This window comes from Ovis canadensis, chromosome X (assembly GCF_042477335.2).
Source record: "Ovis canadensis isolate MfBH-ARS-UI-01 breed Bighorn chromosome X, ARS-UI_OviCan_v2, whole genome shotgun sequence".
NCBI lineage: Eukaryota > Metazoa > Chordata > Mammalia > Artiodactyla > Bovidae > Ovis > Ovis canadensis.
Window position 1 is genome coordinate 25,897,030 of NC_091727.1, and position 22,846 is coordinate 25,919,875.

At 43.7% G+C, this 22,846-nt stretch overlaps 1 protein-coding gene across 1 annotated transcript; it reads left to right on the plus strand.

The window, feature by feature from the left end:
• The first annotated feature begins 6,469 nt into the window (after positions 1-6,469).
• LOC138930646 (melanoma-associated antigen B4-like) lies at positions 6,470-7,501 on the plus strand. Its single transcript, XM_070291149.1, has one exon. It carries the CDS (start codon positions 6,470-6,472, stop codon positions 7,499-7,501), a length of 1,032 nt encoding a protein of 343 aa, XP_070147250.1.
• Positions 7,502-22,846: the final 15,345 nt, after the last annotated feature.

The following is a 22,846-nucleotide window of genomic DNA, read 5'->3' on the forward strand; positions in this document are numbered from 1 at the left end:
GGCCAAAACTGGGGGACTCTGCATCCTTCTCTAGATTTTTGGCATACCTCACCACACCACAACCTTACACTGTGGGTGATCCCTTCCCTTCAGTGGATCTCAAGAAGACGTTACCTATAAAAAGGGCAATGTGTCATGGAATTGCAAGCTGGGACTAGGAACAGAGAACTGCAAATCTATTGGCAAGAACAGTTCTGTCCAAACATCTGCATTAGAGAACCTTGACTGACCTCTAGCATGGTTTGTAGCAGCAACCTAAGGCCACATTATAGGACAACTTGGCTACCCCGGAGTTCCTGTTTAGAAAATTTCAAGGCTACCAAAGGAATCTGTTTTACCCAATATCTGACATAAGCCCCTCATCTTCCTTTATTGAGAGTGTCTATTTAAAACAAAGACCAAAAAAAAAACCCTTCACAATTACAAGAAAAGTGTGAAAAATAAACTAGAAATTGATAACAAAAAGACAGCAGGAAAGTTAAAGATTATTTGCAGAGTAAACAATAAAAATCTAAATAACACATGGGCCAAAGGAAAATCTAATGAGAAATTTTAAAATATTTTTACAGAATGAAAACAAAATTATAACTTATCCAAAGTTATGTGATATAGCAAAATCAGAAAGAGGTATACACAACATTGAGTGCCTATAACAACAACAACAACAAAAACCCTACAATTAATAACTTAAGCTTCTATATTAGTAAACTTGGAAAAGAAAAAGCAGAGGAAGAATAAGTCAAAGCAGAAACAAATGACACTGAAAAAAGGAAGGTAATGCAGAAAAAGAACAAAATCCAAAGAAGTTTCTTTAAAGATACAAAATAAAAAGAAGACAAAATTCTCCCCAGGCTAAATAAGAACAAAGGGAGAAAACACAAATTAAATTACTAATAGTAGAAATGAAGGAAGGGCCATTACTACTGATTCCATGGACATTAAAAGGATAATGAGTGAATATTATAAACAACCCTGTACCTACAAAAATGAAAGGTTCAATTGAGAAACTGCTTGAAGGGATAACTTAGCACCATGTTCAGAAAGAAAAATACATACTCTGAATAGGTCTGTATCTATTAAAGAAATTTAATCTATAACTAATAAGCTTCCAATAAAGACAGTAACAGACCCAGAGGTTTCCACTGATGAATTCTAACAAAAATTTAAGGAAGAATGATAACAATTCTCTACAATCTCTCCCAGAAAATAGAAGCAAAAGAAACACCTCCTAATTCCTTTCTGTGAGGTGAGTATTATACTCGAACATCAAAATCAGATGAAGAAATTAAGAGAAAAAAATTGAACACAAATACCTCCCATAATCATAGAAGCAAAATCCCCAACAAAATATAAGAAAAGAAACCTAACAATCCGTAGAAGGAATTACATACAATATCTAAGTAGGATGCATTTCAGAGGTGTGACATTTGAAAATTAGTAATCATAAATCATAATAACAATAGTCTAAGGAAGATAATCACAAGATCAGATCAACAGATGAAGGAAAAAAAATCATCTGATAAAATCCAACACCCATTCATCATCAAAATTCTCAGCAAACTAGATACAGACAGGCATTTCCTCAGCTTCATATACAACATCTGAAAAGAAATACAGGTAAAACATCATACTTCAGAGTGAGAAGACAGATGCTGTCACACTAAGGTGAGGAACAAGGTGAGGATATCCCTTCTAACCATGCCTATTCAACACTGTACTGAAAGGCCTAGCCAATGCAATGAGATAAGAGAAGGAAGCAAAATATACAGATATTTGGAAGAGAAAAATGGAATTATAATCATCAAAAACAGGAAACACCTGGCATTAATAAGCAGGAGTATATGTTAATAAGGTTACTATATTATCACTATATAACTATTATATAATTAATATATTAATAAGGTTAATACATAATAGTCAATTCTTTTCCAATAAGAGATGGAACTTGCAATTAAAAACTTAACATGATTTACATTACCACCAAAATATATTAGAAATAATTCTTTGAAAAATATGTATAAGATTTACATGAGAAAAACTCGTAAACTGCACTGAAAAAAATTAAAGAAGATCTAAATAAACAGACATGCCATGTTGATAGATAGAAAGATGCTATATTGTTGAGATGTCACTTATTTCCAACTTAGACTAGATACTTAATGCAATTCTGTTCAAAATTCCAGCAAGTTAGCTTGTAGATAGCAGCCAACAATTAACATTTTATGTCAAAAATGAAATGATCCGTAATACCCACTGAAGTCAATATTAAAGATCAAAGTCAGAGAATTGATATTACTGGATTTCAAAAGTTACTTTAAAGCTACAATACTCAAGACTGAATGCTATTAACAGAATACTAGACAGATCAATGGCACAGAACAGAAAATCTAGAAAGAGACACTCCACTCAACCGACTTTTAACAAAGGCGCAAAGGCAATTCAATAGAAAAGGACAGTCTTTTAAACTTACAGTCCTGGGATAACTAGACATCCATATCCCAGAAAAATGAATCCACATACTAACTCTAAACTTTTCAAAATAATTAACTCAAAAGGAATCACAGACCTAAATGAAAACTCACAAGTAAAGAAAAACTTGCAGGGACATCCCTGGCAGTCCAGTGTTTAAGACTCAACACTTCCACTGCTAGGGGAAGAGATTCGATCACTGGACAGGGACTAGGATTTCACATGCCATATCGAATAGGCAAGAAAATCTAGAAGATAACACAGGGGCAAAACTTGAGTATGGTAATGAGAGTTTAGGCACAACACCAAAAGCACAGTCCATGAAAGAAAATAATAAGCAGAACCTTGTTAATATTAAAAACTTCTATCTGCAAAATATACTATTAAGAGAATGAGAAACAAAGGCCACAAAATGGTCGTTACACATCTGTTTGCAGGGCAAGAATGGAGACACAGACCTAGAGAACGGGCGTGTGGACACATCGGGGGAAGCAGACAGTGAGACGAATTGAGAGAGTGGCATGGACAAATGTGCACTACCATGTGGACAACAGGCATGTGGGGGAAGTTGCTGGGTGACACAAGGATCAGCTCTCTGACGACCTTGAGGGGTGAGGTCGGGGGTGGGAGGGAGGATCATGAGGGAGGGAGGGGATATATGTATACTGATAGCTGCTTCATACAAGAGAAACTAACACACCATTTAATTACCTTCTAATTTAAATAATTGTTAAAAAATCTATGAATTTAAAAACTAGGAAAAAAACTCTAGGGAAGTACACATGGCCATTAGAGTTATATACAACAATGCCAAATGAATAAAAGTCAGAAGTAATGAAAAGCAAAAGATCATAGTAACAATTTGATTCTCAAATTAAAATTCTTAGAAAACAGGCGAGAAATATTCAAACATATAAGACAATTCAAAAATCTGGAATAAAAAAAAGATCACAACAGCAAAATCATCCAGTTGGTCTGGAAGAATCAACAATTACTTACACCAAGTAACAGAAAATACACCATAAACAAAAGCAACCATAGAGAAAACTTACCTACAAAGAAACTTTAGAAAAAAGTATACACTCTTCAAGAGGCAACAAGAAGAATTTCCTGAGAGTCTTAGGAAAATGAAGGCTCAAACAGAATAGTATGTTCTGTATATTCACAATGAACAGATATTGTAAGACTGTCAATTTTCTGTAACTCCTTTACAGAGTTAGTACCACATTCAGAGTAGCTGAGACCACAATGAAACACGGTCTGCTGATTTTTGTACCCTGAAGTAACCACGGAAATCTTATGGAAGGAATGAAGAAAACTATTAACAAAAGTGAAAACATAAAATTAAATAATCCCTGATGGACAGTAAGTCTCCACTGAACTTGACCCTATGTGTAAAAGTAAATAATCTCTGATGGACAGTAAGTCTCCACTGAACTTGACTCTATGTGTGCCCAGATGCGGGGGTACTTAAGAGACTGGCACAGATGTGCAGCCTGCAAGGAAAGAAGACAGCAGGATCAGCTGGAAGAGGCTTTAAACTTGAGCCCTGGATTCTTCCACTCTGCCCTGGGATCATGAATCTCCACTGCTTCACTGAAGGAATCTGAGGCAGCACTTCTGAGGGCCCATGCCAGGATCATGGGGCACCAAACTTGACTTGGATGTGGCAGTACAGCCCAGATCATGAAATAACCAGCACAAAGTTTGTTGTGTGTGCACTTAGTCACTGAGTTGTGTCCAACTCTTCGTGACCCCATGGACCATAGCCCATCAGGCTCCTCTGTTCGAGGGAATTGTCCAGGCAAGAATACTAGAGTGGGTTGCCATGCCTTCCTCCAGGGGGTCTTCCCAACCTCTGGATTGAACCACGGTCTCCCACACCACAGGCAGGTTCATTATTACCTGAGCCACCAGGGAATGCTATGTGATGAAAACTGGCCCTTTGAAATGATCACCTTAATAGACTATCACCCAGGGACTAAAAGAGAAAAGTTAGTATCACAGGACTTGTCCAACACGACAGAACTTCATCTTAGAACTTTTGAGCAATGACCCTGCAGTCGACTGAGAGCCCACAGTGACAACTGTCAGGATAAGGAGCCCCTTCACTTACTCTTCTGGAATTGTATGAGCATGGCTGGGGACAGGGGTGGACTTATACCAGTAAGGGAAGGATTTCCAGGCCCTGTCAGCAGTCAATATGAATGAAGTTTCTGAGTGAGATGTGAGGGGTTCCACATCTCAGAAGACAGTCTCCCATCCTTGCCTCTCAGCTCATCTTACCTGTACCAGCCATGTCCAGGAAGCCTCGGGTAGAAATGGTGAGATGAGACGTATCTGCACTTCATACCAGGAGACTCGGGGGTTCACATTTTCATTATGAGGCCTTGTCGTCGGATCAGCAGATGGGTCGTAGCCCAGCATCTACAGGGGTTAAGGCAAGGCATGGAGAATGACAGAGCATCGCTTACTCCAGAAGAGGGAGCCCAGAGAGCCCTCGCTGTTGGTCTCTTGGGCTCCAGGTCGGCAGTTGAGTTGGGCTCCCCAATTTTTCCTGCTGCGGGTGCTGACACAAGTAAGAGGCATGGAGTGAGCCAGCTCACAGTTCAGGACAGGGACGTCCCAGGACCCCTTAAGAGTCAAGGCAAAGTCCACGTGCCAATCCCGGGAGAAGCTCCCCCGGAACCCCGCCTGTCCAGGTCCCGCCCCTGCTGTACTCCTGGAGCCCAGATGCGCAGGACAGGAAGTGACGTCCTCCTAAGCACGCTGGGGGAGCGACACCATCCTTGACAGTGCCGCTATCTCTGAGAGCTGCCATTGATGGTGGCCAGTGGGAGCAGTCCCAAGTGTCATCGGGTGTCAAGATCGGACGTGACGTGAGTTACGAGTGCAGGGACACGTCTCTGCCCCCCGAATCCCTTTTCCCTCTGAGAAGAGGGGGCCGCACAGCCTCCGGCTACCCTAGCCCTGCACTCAGACCAGAGGATCCAGCCTAGCTCTTAGGCCCCAAGACCGTCCACTAAACCCTATGGGGTCTCGGGAAAGAATGCCTCAGTCAGGCACTGCTGGACCCCAGCTCTGCTCAGTAGAGGGAGAGTCATGAGCCCTGTGGAGTGAAGGAGGGACCCTCGGGGGAATGAGTGTCTCCATGCAGCAGAACGGCAGCCATGTGTAACCCCCGACTCACCCCGATTTGGCTGTGGATCAGTGGGCAGCCGCCAAACAGATCTAAAGGCTGAGGGGTCCCTCACTGAGACCTCGGACACAGAACACTCGGAGAAGAGGGGACTTGGGTCTGAGGGGCTGGCAGCTGGTCAGTAGAGTGACGATGTCAGGGTTCGGGAAGAGTAAGGATGAGGACCATCCTCCGTGACAAACGGGTGCCTCAGGAACCTCCCCTGTGGTCAGCGCTTCCTCCCGGCCAAACATCAGGAAGGTGGGTTGTGGTCTGAGAGGGGACTTGGCGCCTGGTTGTGAAGGGACAGGCACAAGACAGCAGAAGGAAGGTGTTGGGACCCTTCACTGGGGGGCTGAGTACGCCCTCCTGTCCTCGTCTGGGGTGACAGGGAAGGTGGCAGCGTCAGTTTCAGACAGGAGAGGGAATGGGCTGAGTGGCGGGATTGGGGGCGTTGGATATGAGGGTGTCTCACACCAATTTTCATCTGACTCTGTATGTCAGCTGAGAGGACCTTCCTCCCCTGACAGCCCCCACTGCCCTGCCCCTTCTAACGCCCAGGCAGGACAGTCTGATGCACCCCAGGGCTCACTCTCCCTTGCTACTCAGCAGTCTCAGGGGACAGGCTGACCAGGAGAAAAGGAGCCCTGTGGGTCCTAGAGCTCTGGCCTCGAGGACCCTTCAGAGGCGGCTTCCATGCAAGCCAGGGAGGACTCTCCTCGCTGAAGGTTCTTAGAGCATGTCCTTGTCCCTCCTCCAGGTGCCCTCCTTGTCTGCTTTCCTGCCTGCACTCCTACCTGCGGCCCCTGACCTGCTGTCAGCATGCCTCGGAGGCACAAGAACAAGTTGCACCCACGCGGGAAATGCCACCTGGTCCGCAGCGACACTCAGGAGGCCCAGGCCAGTGCTGCTGCAGCCCCAAAGGAGGAGTGCCCCTCCTCCCCCTCTTCTGCCCCTCAGGCTTCTCCCTTGAGCTCCCCTACTGCTGGTGATCGCCAGGAGCTTCAGGGAGCCATGGCCCCTAGCTCTCCTGATGCAGGGCCTTCCTGTGCAGGATCTGATGAAGGTGCCCAGGGCCCAGAGGTGGAAAGTGCAGGTGCCTCCCAGGCAGCCCCTGCCACTCAGAGCACTCGCAAAGATCCTCTGGCCAGGAAGGCTAGGATACTGGTGGAGTTCCTGTTGGAGAAGTACACCAAGAAGGAGCCCATCACGCAGAATGCCCTGATGAAAATCGTCAGCAGGAAGTACAGGCAGCACTTCCCTGAGATCCTCAGTACAGCCCTTGAGCGCGTGGAGCTTGTCTTTGGCCTGGAGATGAAGGAAGTCGACCGTAGCAGGAACATCTACACCCTCATCAGCAAGCTCAACCTTGGGGGAAACGATTGTCCGAGTGGTGAGGGGGGGCTGCCCAAGTCTGGTCTCCTCATGGTGCTCCTGGGGGTCATCTTCATGAATGGTAACCACGCCACTGAGGAGGAGATCTGGGAATTCCTCAGTATGTTGGGGATCTATGCTGGGAGGAGGCACTGGATCTTTGGGGAGCCCAGAAGGCTCATCACCAAAGATCTGGTGCAGAAGGAGTACCTGAACTACTGCCAGGTGCCCAATAGTGATCCTCCGCGCTATGAGTTCCTGTGGGGCCCGAGAGCTTGTGCTGAGACCAGTAAGATGAAGGTACTGGAGGTTCTAGCCAAGTTCCATGGTAGGGTCCCTAGTTCCTTCCCAGTCCTCTATGATGAGGTTCTGAGAGATCAGGCAGAGAGAGCAGGGCTGAGAGGTGCGGCCAGGGCTCCACCCATGGCTGAGGCTAGTGCCCCTTCCAGGGCCAAGTCCCGCAGCTCCTCCCACATCTAGGGAGCGGGGCAGGGCACTCTGTTCCCTTTGTGTGGGAAGAGAGCAGTCAGGCTCCTAAATAGTGCAGAGTAGTAGGAGTGGAGGGAACAAAATCCATATCTTCTTACAGTTTCAAATGGTAAGGGAGTTTAGATCTAGTTTGTTTAACAAAATATACATCTGTTTTCTTGTATTCATATGAGAAATACCTAATGAACGATGATTTAAATTGGAAAGGTAAAGAGGTGAAGGAGGTGTTTAGTATTTTCAAATGTTCTTACTTTGGATAAGGTTTATTGTGCTTCAGAATTCAAATGTATGAATTATATAAATCTTAGCTTCTAGCTGTTCTAATGTTTTAAAAGTTTGGGTGTTTGTAACACACACTGAAAGTACTGAATATATTGTTCACAATGCAAACAGTTAACATGACATTAGAAGAGAATGTTTCTTCAAGAGCAGTCAAGCTTCTAAAGAGTGTGTGGTAGTAGTGGGTAGATCACATTTATTTCGTCACATTCTCTCTTTCACACGAGTAACTTCTACATATTATTTGTTTCTCTTTTTTTCCAAATATTTTACTTCTAAGAGGTTGTTTTACTTCCGAGTATTAATTTGGTAATGGTACTGCTGTTATATTCACTACTGTTTTTAAAGTTTTAAAGGTACAGTTTTGGTAGACATAAAAGAAATTCAAGAGCCATCTATACTGTCTTTCTGATCTGCAAGAGTGATTTTCATGCTACTGTGAAAGAAGACCAGAGAAACTATTGAGAAACAAAAAGAAAATGGAGAAAAGAATAGAGTAAAAAGTCTTCAACTTGTGGTTTACCTTATTTCTTTTAAACATTCTTTTAGTAAAAATAAAAAATACTCTGACTTATTTAGCTCATTTAAGAATATTTGTTTCTTTTCTCCTAATTCACCACATATTTATTCTCTGGTCTCTTCTAGATGAAAAATAAACTCAGATGGGAAAGTGGTATTTGAGGGGTTCATAGTAATCATACCTTCCACTTATTACAAACCAATACTTCTTCATCAGTATGCCACTGCTTTATATGTAGTACATGCATTCCAGCATTCATGCAGGATTGGATTGAGCAGACTCCATTTGTGGATGGATAACTTGCCAATTTCTCAAGTTCACAAACTGATGAAGTGACCTTCCAAGGACTAATCCCCCGGTTTGGATTAGTGCAGAGCCCACAATTTTGCCACTTCTCCCAGCCTAAGCCAGACATCATGTCTTTTCATTCATTTTTCCTCTAAACACTCCAAAAAATGTGTCTCGTTTGATACATAGGGTCCTGTCCCAAAGAACTGTTTTGAAATAAAGTTTTAAAAAAATTTTGTTTTTAATTTTTAGTTTTTTATTTTTTAAATTTTTTTTATTTTTAGTTTTTTATTTTTTAAATTTTAAAATCTTTAATTCTTACATGCATTCCCAAACATGAACCAATGAATGGTATGAAAGAAGACAAAACTACTCAGGGACAACGTGGTCATGAACACATGCAATGTCAGATACCCTGAAAAGATCAATATGCCCTCATTTATCCTTCCTGATTCTCAGGGACATAAAAGCCTTAGCTTAAGCGCTGTGTCCCCAGGTCAATGGATGGAAGAGTCTCAGCCTCTGATAGTTATCAAGGGGAAGATTTTAGAACACTAGGGGTCCCACAAACTATATCCTGCTTCTTGCCTTGTGTGGTCATGGGGAGAGCAGTCTGTCTGAGGTGAGCCTTCCTTTACTGCAAGGCAACGTTGGAGAGGTTCTTGCACCTTGGTCTTGCAGCAGAAGCTCCAATTCTGCTCAAGTAGGAGATCCTAACAGGCCTTCATTGGATTTACAGTGAGGACACTGGGTGCTGATGAGTGGACCCCCATAGCAAGGGGGATGGCACGGAGGAACAGGCAAGGGTAGCCAGGGAGTGGCTCTCTCCCCTCCCCTTCTGTTCTCTCAAGAAGGTGAAAGCCTTGGCCACAGGCCAGCTGAATCAGCCAGTAGAAAGGGTGGATTCCCATATGCTACCAGAAATCAAGGTAAGAAATCTGATCTAAGCCTGGGGGACCACTGACTCCTGAAGAGAGTGGAGCCCTTGAATGTTCTCCTCCTCAGAAGGCCCCAATAGCTTTGCACACCTCGGGTTCACCTTGTCTTCCAATCAAGAACTTCCTTTGTGCTGAGGTGCACAGCCTGAGGTGAGTGGAGGGTGTAGTCTCGGTCTCGTCAGGAGTGAGGATGAGGTCCCAGATGAGGGGCAAGAGGACCACTCAGCCCAGAACAGGGGAGACTTTGGAAGCGAACCCCTGATGTCAGCCTTATGAGACCCGGGAGAAAGCTTTCTGGCTGAAGTGCTTCTCTTTCTGCTGGAGAGGTCTCAGAGAGGTGAGAGCCTTGGTCTACTGGGAGAAGCCTCACTTCAGTACAGAGTGGAAACTAGTGACTCCAGATGAGAATAACGGGACTGCACCTAGAACACAGCCCTGCCCATCTACACCTCGCACTGGCAAATCTGGGAACATGGGCATGATGCACTCCACACATTTCCTTTTAGAGCATCTCAGGAGGTGAGGCACTGGGACTCAGGGGTCAAATTCAGGAGGAACTCCAGGTCATGCCAAGAGTCAAGCAGAGGACCATGAGGACTAAAGGAACCACTCACACTATACCACTTTTATAGAATCCCTCCCCTAGGGTCAGCCATGAGTGACCACAGGTTGGCAGCCCTCACATCCTCCAAGGTGGTCTCAGGGAATTTAAGGCTGTAGCATGAGAGGACAGGTCTCATTAGGAGATGGGAAGTCAGTGTGAGGACCTGGAGAGAGGACAGTAATAGTGAAAGGAGGGAGGAAATACAGGTCTTCCTAGGAGCCCGAATGAGGACAGGTGCAGCCAGTCATCTGAAGGCCTCAATTTCCAGTCCCAGCTTTCTGTCCTGAGAGACCACATGTAGATGTGCTAAGTTAGGCAACCTCCGCTTTCTTCTATTGGGTCTCAGACTGTTGTGGGCCTTACTCTGAGCACATGTCCTCAGGTAAAGAGACAGGAGCTCCAAGACCTCCCAGCAGTTCCCAGAGGACACCTGGTCATTTCACTAGAGGAGCTTCAGGCAACCCTTGATGTGGCAGGGAGGAGAATTCTTTCATACGTGGGTCAGCTACTCTGTGCAGACTGATTTCCCTGGGCCTTTGTCCTTCCAATACTCCATGATAAAGGGAATTGAAGGAAGGCCCCAAACTAAGTTTTGTGCCCCTCCCCTCAAGTCCTTGCTAGGACAGTTTACCCTTGCTGTTTCTGCACATGCATGACTGCTTCTTCCACTTGTTGGGAAGAAAAATGCTCACTAAATTCCAGACAATAGTCTAAGCTGGAGACCTTCATTTAGAAGGCTCCCACCAAGAGAAACGCCAGCTCTTGGCTGGGCGAGCCTGCCTCCATACAACAGGGATGGAATAGCATAGGATACAGGTAGCTGTCCCAGGTGACTCTGTGGAAAAGAATCTACCTGCAATGCAGGAGATGAAGGTTTGATCCCTGTTCTGGAACATCTCCTGGAGGAGAAGGTGGCTACTCATTCCAGTATTCCTGCCCTGAGAAACCCATGGACAGAGAGCCTGGAGTGCTGCAGTTCATGGGGTTGCAAAGAGTAGACATGAATGAGGGCCTGAGCACAGACACACAGACTGGTAGATCTAGAAGTCCAGAAGGGGAATAGAGATAGAGAAACCTAGGAACCATTGGTAGACTGTTGTAAGTTAGCATTGTTCAAGAAAGGTATCAGAATGTAGTGGAAGAAGGCAGGTTTGTTTAAATATAAAGCCATAAATAATACAAGATATGTTTCCCAGGCTTTTAAGTAAAAGAGGAATGTCACAACCCTTCTATCCATTTGAAGTAGTTCTACAATAATCCAACTTTGACCTTATAAAGTCAGACACTCTCCTGCTCCAAATGAATTGGGCGGGAAGGCAGTGGCACCCCACTCCAGTACTCTTGCCTGGAAAATCCCTTGGTTGGAGGAGCCTGGTGGGCTGCAGTCCATGCTAAGGGTCAGACACGACTGAGCGACTTCCCTTTCACTTTTCACTTGCATGCATTGGAGAAGGAAATGGCAACCCACTCTAGTGTTCTTGCCTGGAGAATCCCAGGGACGGGGGAGCCTGGTGGGCTGCCGTCTCTGGGGTTGCACAGAGTCGGACATGACTGAAGTGACTTAGCAGCTTAGCAGATGTAAGCCTGACCTCTACTCAAAGAAGGCAGTCTTTCCTAGTCCTCCACTTTCCATTGACTATAGAGTGTATTCCACTGAATCCTCCAGGTAGAGCTCCGTCACCCGCCTGCTTGCATCTCTTACAAGCATCCTATATAAATAAATCTATTTCTTGCCTAACACTTTGCCTCTTGCTGAATTCCTTCTGTGCTGAGACACAAACCACCTGAGCCACCCTACGTCCAGGTATCAGGTGAGTGATTCTAATTAAAAGACCATGGTTTAAGTCCCAAACTGGAATTTGGGGTGTGGTTAGAGTCCTGGCCATGTGGATTTGAGTCAAAACCTGATGTGATAGGTTTCAGTTACAGAGGTCTCCATGCTACCCCATCGAAAATTTTAAACTGTGGCCTGTTAAACTGGCTCATAGGGCTAGAATGAAAGTCACTTTCTTCTGCATTTCTCTGCGCCTAGACTCCCAATATCTTTGCTTTTGGGTGGACAAATCCAGACACTGTATGGCATGAAAGCCTCTACTTTGTGTTTATAAAATTCAAGCTGAGTGTGTCTACAGGATAGGGAGAGAATGGATAAAGAAAGAAAAAGATATTTTGCTAAAAATTTTCTGGCTACCTTCCAAAATATGGCTGTCCTGGTGCCTCAGATGGTAAAGAATCTACCTGAAATGGCAGGAGACCCAGGTTCAATCCCTGGATTGGGAAGTTCCCCTGGAGAAGGGAACGGCAGCCCACTCCAGTATTCCTGCCCAGAGGATCCCATGGACAGGGGATCCTGGAGGGCTACATTCCATGGGGCCACAATGACTCAGACAGGATTTAGAGACTGAACTACAACAGCAATCTCCTAACACTTCTTCTTTACCACTCCTTGCTGCAACTAGTGAAGCCCATTCGTCCTAGAGCCTGTGCTCCAGAGTAAGAGAAGCCACCACAATGAGAAGCCAGTGCATCCCAATGAAGGGTAGCCCCTGCTCCTCGAAACTAGAGAACACACACCCAGCAATGAAGAGCCAGCACAACCAAAATTAAATACACAAATAATTTCTTAAAAAAAAAATACTCAGGGAATCCACAATGGGCCCTGGGGAGAGAACTGAAGCACATTCTGCCCAGCAAGCTCACAGGTGAGGGATGTCACAGCCATGAAAAGGCCATAAGGGACTTCAGTGATACCTAAACCCCTTATGAGCATTTGTCATTTCCTTTTCTAATGGATAACTGACTGTCCATCGCTGAAGAGTTGCCCTTAGGTTTCCAGCAAGGTTCCTTATGTCCAAGTCTTCTGTGCCTTAAGGAAAATCTCTGAACTTTGAAAGACTTGCCAGATAGACTCGTCTGGCTTGACAATGCTTAATTTGCCTACAGAAGCCCTTCCCCTTCTCCCGATGATACTAACCATCAGCCAGGCCCTGAGCCCTGTTCACAGGAACTCTTTCTGGGCAAAAAAGGAGCCTCTTGGACCAGAGACCTCTTCTTCACTATACTCAGCATTGAACATCACTGCACCCGGCCCCATCAACAATGCTTGGCTCTCTAACCTCAGGCTCCAGAGCTCCTTAAGCTCTACCCACCTCAGGAAGTCAGAGGGCCCACTAGATTTCCATAAGAATCCGAGTTCCCCTCCCCATGCAGGATCTCAGCTGGATAAAACAAGATTAAGGAAAATTCTCAGATGACCCCAAAAAATATCTAGACAAGTTTAGACATCTATGACTTTTGAGTTAACCCAGAAGGACATTTATATCATCGTTCCTCAAACATTCCCTCAGGAGGAAAGGACAACTATATACAGAGTCAGCCCTCAGCTCTGAGACAGCTATCACGTGGCAAACTCCCAAACATTTCCCATGGGAACGATGGCTGTTCCCTGTTCACAATCTAATTGGGAGTATACTACTTGAGCCAGGTTAGCAGCCAGGGATGCTTTGTCTTCCACTTCCCCACCTGAACACTGGTGGTCAGAGCACACACATGAGGCTCCCTGTTCTGCCCAATGACCACCAGTAGGTTTCCAGCCATGTCAGGACCAAGCAAGACAAAATGCCAGCACGGGGTGGCACAGGTGCACCAAGACCTAAAAGGTGACTAATGTAACCCAGGGTTCACGATGCCATATTTATAAAAATAGCACCGTGGTTTCTGTCTTCCCTCCCACTCCATGGATTTTGCTTGTGTACTCATGGGTAACTGCCTGCACACTAGGAGAAAAGTTATATAACCTAAAGCTGTCCATCAGCTTCTCAGTCAAATGACACAGGATACACATGACCTACCCCCCGGCAGGACTGCTTCTGGTTTCCAGACAGCCTGCTCTCATCCTTCTCAGGAGTGTAATTTTGCTCTGCTTCATAAAACGGATACTTAAAACTGTTCTGTTTCTCCAATAAATTCTTTATCGTTGGGAGGACAAAAACAGGAAATCAGTGTTCTGCTGGTGAAAATATGGATCACATGTTTATTACTGTTTATCAGGTTCCAGTTAAAGTTTTTATATTTTATAATGCAAATATAGAAACTTTTCATTGCTGTGTGATCTAGAACAAGAAAACACAGCAATGGAAGAGGGATTTTCGTGCAAATTTGAAGAGACTCTGTGGTAATATAACTTCACTCAGTTCAGTTCAGTTCAGTCACTCAGTCGTGTCTGATGCTTTGTGACCCCATTGCAACATGCCAGGCCTCCCTGTCAATCACCAACTTCGGGAGTTCACTCAAACTCATGTCCATCGAGTCCGTGATGCCATCCAGCCATCTCATCCTCTGTTGTCCCCTTTTCCTCCTGTCCCCAATCCCTCCCAGCATCAGAGTCTTTTCCAGTGAGTCAACTCTTCGCATGAGGTGGCCAAAGTACTGGAGTTTCAAATAACTTAGGTCAAGTGAAAAAGAAAACAAAAAGTAAATTTTGGTAACTTTCTGGTTTTGTTAAATTCTTTAATACTCCTTTTTAGTAAAAGTATATCCTTAGATTATTCAAGATTGTGGTAGAATTTAAATAGTAATAAAGTAGACAACTTTATCATTGTCACTCCTATTTCCAACCACTAATTGAGCATCTATCCTTGGAATGCTCCATAGCAGAACTGGGGATGGTAATAAACAGAAGCCTGAGCGACTGTCCATAGAAGTTCAGTGTCTACAAGTTGCCACCATATCAAGCAGATGGTGAGGTACCCTTTGAGACCTAAACATGTGACAAGTTGAAACAAGGAATGAGAATGAGAGGAGGTTTCAGATGAGAGCAGTCAAAAGTGAATGCTTTGAGGCGAGGAATGTGGGCGCTTTGGAACACTGCAGTTCCCTTGAGGATGTAACTTGAAGTTAGGTGGGTTGGTGGCCTAAATGAAGCTGAGTGAATTGAGGGCGGGGGGTGACCCTGAAATGGGGGGTTTAACTTGAGAAGCTGAATAACGGAATGGAAGATTACCCTTGATTTTTACTTCAAGACTGTGGGTAAAACAGACACTCTCCACCTGGGACCGGAATACAATGGGTTCTGTGCTCCTTCCCCAGTATAGGGAAACAGTGCACAAACTGGGGATTTAACCCCACTGCCTCCAGGGTGTTTGGCAGAAAGAAGGATAGTAATTCCTTGAACTGAGATATCTAATACCCACTGTAACAGCACTTTCCACACTGGGGTCAGAGGCCACTATGTTACAGAAACGCCCTACTGCTTATTTTAAGCATAATTTGGGGAACTTCAAATGAAGGCTGCACTTTTGGTGCTGGTGAAATTAATGAAAATGAGGGGTGGTGGTATGGATGAAAACGCAGCTGGAAGGGAAGATCTTCGTCCTTGACACAATTCTAGAAGTTCTGAGTAGCATCCAGGCAGGAGAGATTCCTCTACATTCAGAAGACATAATTACAAATGGGGAAATTTTATATAGTTTTAATATTTAAGCAGGACTTTGTTCACTCCAGAAGTGCCACATATTTCTGATATCTCATGCAAGTAAAAAGAAAAATTCTCCAATAGTTGATACTATGGTCATAATTACCAGAGGAATAAATGTCATTCTTTGAAATCTATTATTGCAGGAGCTTTATAAATATCACATATATTACACTAGTTCTACAAAACAGGGTTTAGAAGACTCACTTTGCAGATTATGAATTTGGTAATATTCTCAAGTTCACAAGACTTGTGACAGAGCTGGAAATAGACATTTGGTCTGCATATGTCGAGAGGCCACACTGTTCCACTCCTCCCAGCCTGAGGCAGACCTAGTGTCCTCCAGTTCTCCTGTCATCTCACTACTCCAAACTGTATTTCAGAGGCTTCTGTTTCAAGCTGGCGGTGTAGCAGGATGTCTGTTTGCCTCCTCCTGCACCATAACTGCAACTAGCTGTTGGACAACTATCAACCGGAGGACGCTGGAACACACTGAAATTGATATCCCACGTTCAAAGAAAAAGTGGAAGTCGCAACAAGATAATAGGAGGGGTACAATCACAATGAATTCAAATCCAATACCCACTGGGTGGGTAACTGGAGGACAAAAATACCAAAGAAGTTCTCCCACGATTGTGAAAGTTCTGCACCTGACATCAAGGAACCCAGCCTGCGGTGCTGACAAAGGGACATGGAATTCCCTGGTCATCTGACCTTGAAAGGCAGATGGATTTGGTTTCAGGACTCCCACAGAAGTAGGGGAAACAGACACACCAGTCTTGGAGGGCACAAACAAAGTCTCGCATGCACCAAGACTCAGAGAAAAGGAGCATTTACTCCACAGGAGACTGAATCAAACCTACCTCCAAGTGTTCAACAGTGTCCTGTGGAGGCATGGGTCAGCTGGGGCTCACCACAGGGATGGGGGCACTGGCAGAAGCAGTCCTAGTGGTCCTCCTTGGCGTAAGCCTTCTTACAGGTCAGCATTAACTCTGCAATAGAGACCACAGACCCATAATTCAGAAACAGACAAGCACTCTAATGTTCACTGCAGGACTGCTTACAATAACTAGCACATGGAAGAAACGTAGATGTCTATTGACAGATGTAAGTATAGGGAAGTAGTGGAAGGTATACGTGATGGAATATTGTTCTTGTTATTTTGTTGCTAAGTTGTATCTGACTCTTCTGAGACCCCAAGGACTGTAGCTCGCCAGAATGCTCTGTCCGTGGGATTTCCCAGGTAACAATACTGGGGTGTGTTGCCAATTCCTTCTTTGGGGTATCTTCCAGAACCAGAGTTTGAAATCACCGTTCTTGCGTTGGTAGGCTGACCCACAGGGTAACCCAATGGAATATTTCTCAGTCATAAAAATGAACAAAATTTTGTCATTGTTAGAGAGGCGGATGAACCTATTGAGTGTTATACAGAGAAGGAAGTCAGAAAGAGAAAAACAAAGATTGACTATTAATGTATATGTGTGGGATCGAGAAGAATGGCACAGGTGACCCTATTTGCAAAGCAGAAATGAAGACAGTGATATAGAGACCAAACGTATGGTGCCAAGGGGGAAAGGGTTAGGGTGTCAGAAATTAGAATATTGGGATTGACACATGCACACTATTGATACTATGTGTAAAATAGACACCTGTTGGGAATATACTGTATAGCACAGGGAACTCTCCTTAATTCACTGGGGTGTCCTCAATGCAGGGGAAATCCAAAGTGAGAGGATATATGTATATGTATGTCTGATTACTTTTAGTATGGAATAGAAGCAAACACAACATTGTAAAGCAACATACTGCAAGAAATATTAAAAAAAATAATAGAGAAAGACAAATACATTCTTTTGTCTTTGCTGCCATTGACTCTAAACAGTGACTGTAAATGTACTTTACTTAAACATTCCTTGATTTTCCAAAGAACAATGCAAAGCAAATCAGATTTTCCTTCATAGGCTGTTATTTAACACAGTGTTTTTTTATGTTAACATGTATCTTTCAAAATGTAAATGTCATACAAAGGAAACTAGGATTAATGACTTTATAAATTTCTCTTCTTTACTGTATTTGTTTTTACTTTCCTAGTTAGTATGGGGGAGCAAAACATGCCATCTCAAACTGTCTCTTTTGATACACAGGTCATTCTAACTGAAAACAATCAAGGCCAAAAGATTCAGTAAGGAACTTGACCTTTGGCCTAACTGCCTGAAAGAACTTAGACAAAGCTCCTGTTCCCTGAAGAGAACTATGACCAGAGATAGCTGCATAGATTATGGGCAAGGTGTGGTGGCAAAATCTTGGCAGGGCCTAGGGATGAGAGTCCACTCTGTGGCCGGGAATCTCTGACTGGCACAGAAAACATTCGTATACCAACATTCCCTTTTCCATCTCCCTGTGAACTGCCTGCCTATGCTTTCAAGTTTGAAATAACTACCATTAAAATTTTCTTCTCTCTTTGGCTCTGGGCTTTGGCCATGTTGATGAGTTATTCAGTTTTCCTGGGTCCCTGTCATGTCTATGTGTTATTGTACTTTTATTTTATCCTATTAATCTGTCTCACATCAATTTAATTCTTCAACCACCCACAAAAAACCAGAAGGGCAAAGGGGAATTTCATGCTCCTCCATATTAGCTACATCTCGCATATTTCTTTCTGTGTTCAATATCCTTCTTAATGAGCTATTCAGTAACAAACTAACAGCTAGAATGTCATTAATCATTTTACTCATATTGAAATAATTACATATTTCGTTACGCTTTTCTAATTTTTATACTTTGCCGACTAAGGTCCGTCTAGCCAAGGATATGGTTTTTCCAGTAGTCATGTATGGATGTGAGAGTTGGACTGTGAAGAAGGTTGAGCGCCAAAGAATTGATGCTTTTGAACTGTGGTGTTGGAGAAGACTCTTGAGAGTTCCTTGGACTGCAAGGAGATCCAACCAGTCCATTCTGAAGGAGATCAGCCCTGGGATTTCTTTGGAAGGAGTGATGCTAAAGCTGAAACTCCAGTACTTTGGCCATCTCATGTGAAGAGTTGACTCATTGGAAAAGACTGTGATGTTGGGAGGGATTGGGGGCAGGAGGAGAAGGGGACGACAGAGGATGAGATGGCTGGATGGCATCACTGACTCAATGGACGTGAATCTGAGTGAACTCCGGGAGTTGGTGATGGACAGGGAGGCCTGGCGTGCTGCAATTCATGGGGTCGCAAAGAGTCAGACACGACTGAGTGACTGAACTGAACTGAACTGAACTTTTATTTATTTATTTACTGAGCATTACCCGACCCAATAGAGCAAGAGCCAGGTTTCCTCATAGCCAGTCCTTCCCATCAACAAGCTTCCACAAGCCTCTTAAACTCATTCTTCAGAGGGCAAACAGAAAACCTACAATGCCCTATTCTCTAGAATGAAAACCACAATCACACAAAGCTAACCTAAATGATCCCGTGGATCACACCTTTGTGTAACTCAAAAGCTACGGGCCAGGCTTTGCAGGGCCACCCAAGGTGGACGGGTCATGGTGGAGAATTCTAACAAAATCCGGTCCACTGGAGAGGAGAATAGCAAACCACTTCAGTATCCTTGCCTCGAGAAACTCATGAACATCATGAAAAGGCAAAAAGTTATGATACCAGGAAATCATACCAGCGGGAGACACCTGAGCCAACCAGGTCAGTAGGTGTCTAATACGTTATTGGGGAAGAGCCCAGAAATAGCTTCAGAAAGAATGAAGAGACTGGGCCAAAGACAAAACGACACTTAGTTATAGATGTGTCTGGTGGTGAAAGTAAACGCTGATGCTGTAAAGAACAGTACTACATAGGAACCTTGAATGTTAGCTCCATGAATCAATAGAAATTGGTCAAGCAGGAGATGGCAAGAGTGACCGTCAACATTTTAGAAATCAGACAACTAACATGGACAGGAATGGGTGAATTTAATTGAGATTACCATTGTATCTGTGGGCAAAAATCCATTAGAAGAAATGGAGCAGTCTCATAGTCAAAAAAAGACTGCGAACTGCAGGTACTGGGTGCAGTGTCCACAAGGACAGAATGATTTTGGTTCATTTCGAAGGCAAAGCATTCAGCATCACAGTAATCCAAGTCTATGCTCCAAAAACTTATGCCAAAGAAGCTAGAGTCCAGTGGTGCTATGAAGATGTACATCACAGCCTAGAACTAACATCCCTCCACAATGTCCTTTTCATAATTGGGGACTGGAATGGAAAAGTAGGAAGTAAAAGAATAACTTGCAGCTGAAGATGGAGAAGCTCTACACAGCCTGCATAAACAAGACCCGGAGCTCACTCTGGCTCAGATCATAAGCTCCTTACTGCAAAAGACAGACTTAAGCTGAAGAAAGTAGAGAAAATCATTAGGCCATTTAGATATGACCTAAATCAACTTCCTTATGATTATACAGTGGAGGTGAGGAATACTTTCAAGGGATATGATCTGGTAGGAAGACTGCCTGAAAAACTAAAGATGGAGGTTCAGAACAAGGTATAGGAGGTGGTAACCAAAACCATCCACAAGAAAAAGAAATGAAAAACGCTAAATAGTTGTCTGAGGAGGCCTTACAAATTCCTAAGAAAGAAGAGAAGCAAAAGGCAAAGGAAAGATATACCAATCTGAATGCAGATTTCCAAAGAACAGCAAGGAATAATAAGAAAGCATTTTCAAGTGAACAATGCAAAGAAATAGAGGGAGAAAATAGAGGTGGAAAGACTAGAGTTCTCTTCAAGAAAATTAGAGACACCAAGGGAACATTTCATGCAAAGATGGGCACAATAAAGGACAGAAACTATAGGGACAGAACAGAAGCAAAAGATTTTAAGAATAGGTGGCAAGGAGATACAGAAGAACTGTTCAACAAAGGTCTTTATGACCCAGATAACAGCGATGATGTCATCACTCACATAGAGCCAGACATCCTGGAGTGTGAAGTCAAGTGGGCCTAAGGAAGCATTCCTAAGAACAAAGCTAGTGGAGGTGATGAAATTTCAGCTGAGCTATTTCAAACCCTAAAAGATGATGTTGCTAATGTACTGCACTCAATATGCCAGCAAATTTGGACCACTCAGCAGAGGACACAGGACTGGAAAAGGTAAGCTTTCATTCCAATCCCAAAGATGTGCAATGCCAATGAATGTTCAAACTATCATATAATTGTGCTCATTTCACATGCAAGCTAGGGAATGCTCAAAATGCTTCAAGGTACGCTTCAACAGTATCTGAAAAGCGAACTTCAATATGTACAAGCTGGGTTCAGAAAAGGCAGAGGAATCAGATATCAAATTGGTAATCTCCATTGGGTCATAGACAAAGCAAGAGAATTCCAGGAAACTTCTACTTGTTTGACTATGCAAAAGCCATTGCCTGTGTGTATCACAGGAAACTGCAAAATTCTTAAATGACGGGAATACCAGACCACTTTACCTGCTTTCTGAGAAACTGTTATACAGGTCAAGAAGCAACAGTTAGAAGTGGACAAGGAACAATAGACAGGTTCAAAATTGGGACACAGGTACATCAAGGCTGCATATTGTCACCTTGATTATTTAAGTTATCTGCACAGTACATCATGAAAATTCCCGGATGGATGAACCCAAGCTGGAATCAAATTGCCAGGAGAAATATCAATACCTTCAGATATGCATATGATACCACCCTTATGGCAGAAAGTGAAGTGGAACTAAAGAGACTCTTGATGAGTGTGAAAGAAGAGAATGAAAAACCTGGCTTAAAACTCAACATTCAAGAAACTAAAATCATGGCATCTGGTCCCAACACTTCATGGCAAACAGATGGAGAAAAAGTAGAAACAATGGAAGATTTAAATTTCTTCTCCAAAATCACTGTGGATGGTGAAAGCAGCCATGGCGGTGGTGGTGGTGGTTTAGTCACTAAGTCGTGTCCCACTCTTGCGACTCCATGGGCTGTAGCCGCCAAATCTCCTCTGTCCCTGGGATTCTCCAGGCATGAATACTGAATTGGGTTCCCATTTCCTTCTTCAGGGGATCTTCCTGACCCAGGAATTGACCGTGGATCTACTGCATTGCAGGCAGATTCTTTACCAACTGAGCTATGAGGGAAGCCCCAAATTAAAAGACACCATGAAATTAAAAGACGTTAATTCCTTGCAAGAAAAGCTATGACAAACCTAGATCACATAATAAAAAGCAGAGATATCACATTGACAAACGAGGTTTGTCTAGTCAAAGCTATGATCTTCCCAGGGGTCATGTGTGGATGTGAGCGCTGGACTGTAAAGGAGGCGGAACACTGAAAAATTGATGCTGTAGAATTGTGGTGCTGGAGAAGACTCTTGAGAGTCTCCTGGATAGAAAGGAGATCAAACCAGTCATTCCTGAAGGGAATCAACCCTGAATATTCATGGGAATATCTGATGCTGAAGTTGAAGCTCCAAACTTTTGGCCACCTGATGGGAAGAGCTGACTCATTGGTTAAGACCCTGATGTTGGGAAAGATGGAAGGGAAAAAGAAAAGGAGGCAGCAGAGGATGAGATGTTTGGATGGCATCACTGATTGGATGGACATGAGTCTGAGCCAACTCCAGGAGATGGTGAAGCATAGGGAGCCTGGTGTGCTACGGATCATGGGGTCAGAGTCAGAGATGACTGAGAAACCGAAGAAAAGCAACAACACAGAACTGCAAACCAGAGAAAGTAAAATATATTTTAAGCAATGGACAAAAGTTAATAACACCATATTGATATGAGTTGCTCAGTTTTAACAAATCAACTTGTATCAGTTGAACCAATGCAAGATGTTAATAACAGAAGATGCTAAGTGGAGGAAGAGACTGATTCTATAGGAACTCTGTACACTACCTGCTAAATTTTCTGTAATCCTAAATCTGTTCTTTAAAAAATTACAGATGCTCACAAGATAAGATGTTCACCACTCATTAGGAAAAAATGCAAACCAAAGCTACAATGATGCATCACCTCATACTTGCCAGAAAGGCTATCATAAAAAAATCTAGAAACAATAAGTGCTGCAGTGGCATGGAGAGAAGGGAACCCTCTTGCACTTTGAGGGGGAATGTAAATTGATATAGCCACTATGGAGGACAGTATGGAGAGTCCTTTCAAATCTAGAAATAAAACTACCCTATGACTCAGCAATCCCACTATTGGGCATACACACTGAGAAAGCCATGCATGAAAACATTCATGGACCTCACTGTTTATTGCAGCA

Bases quoted from the DNA above. Each gene is read 5' to 3' on its own strand.
- LOC138930646 (XM_070291149.1), top strand. From the start codon at position 6,470: ATGCCTCGGAGGCACAAGAACAAGTTGCACCCACGCGGGAAATGCCAC.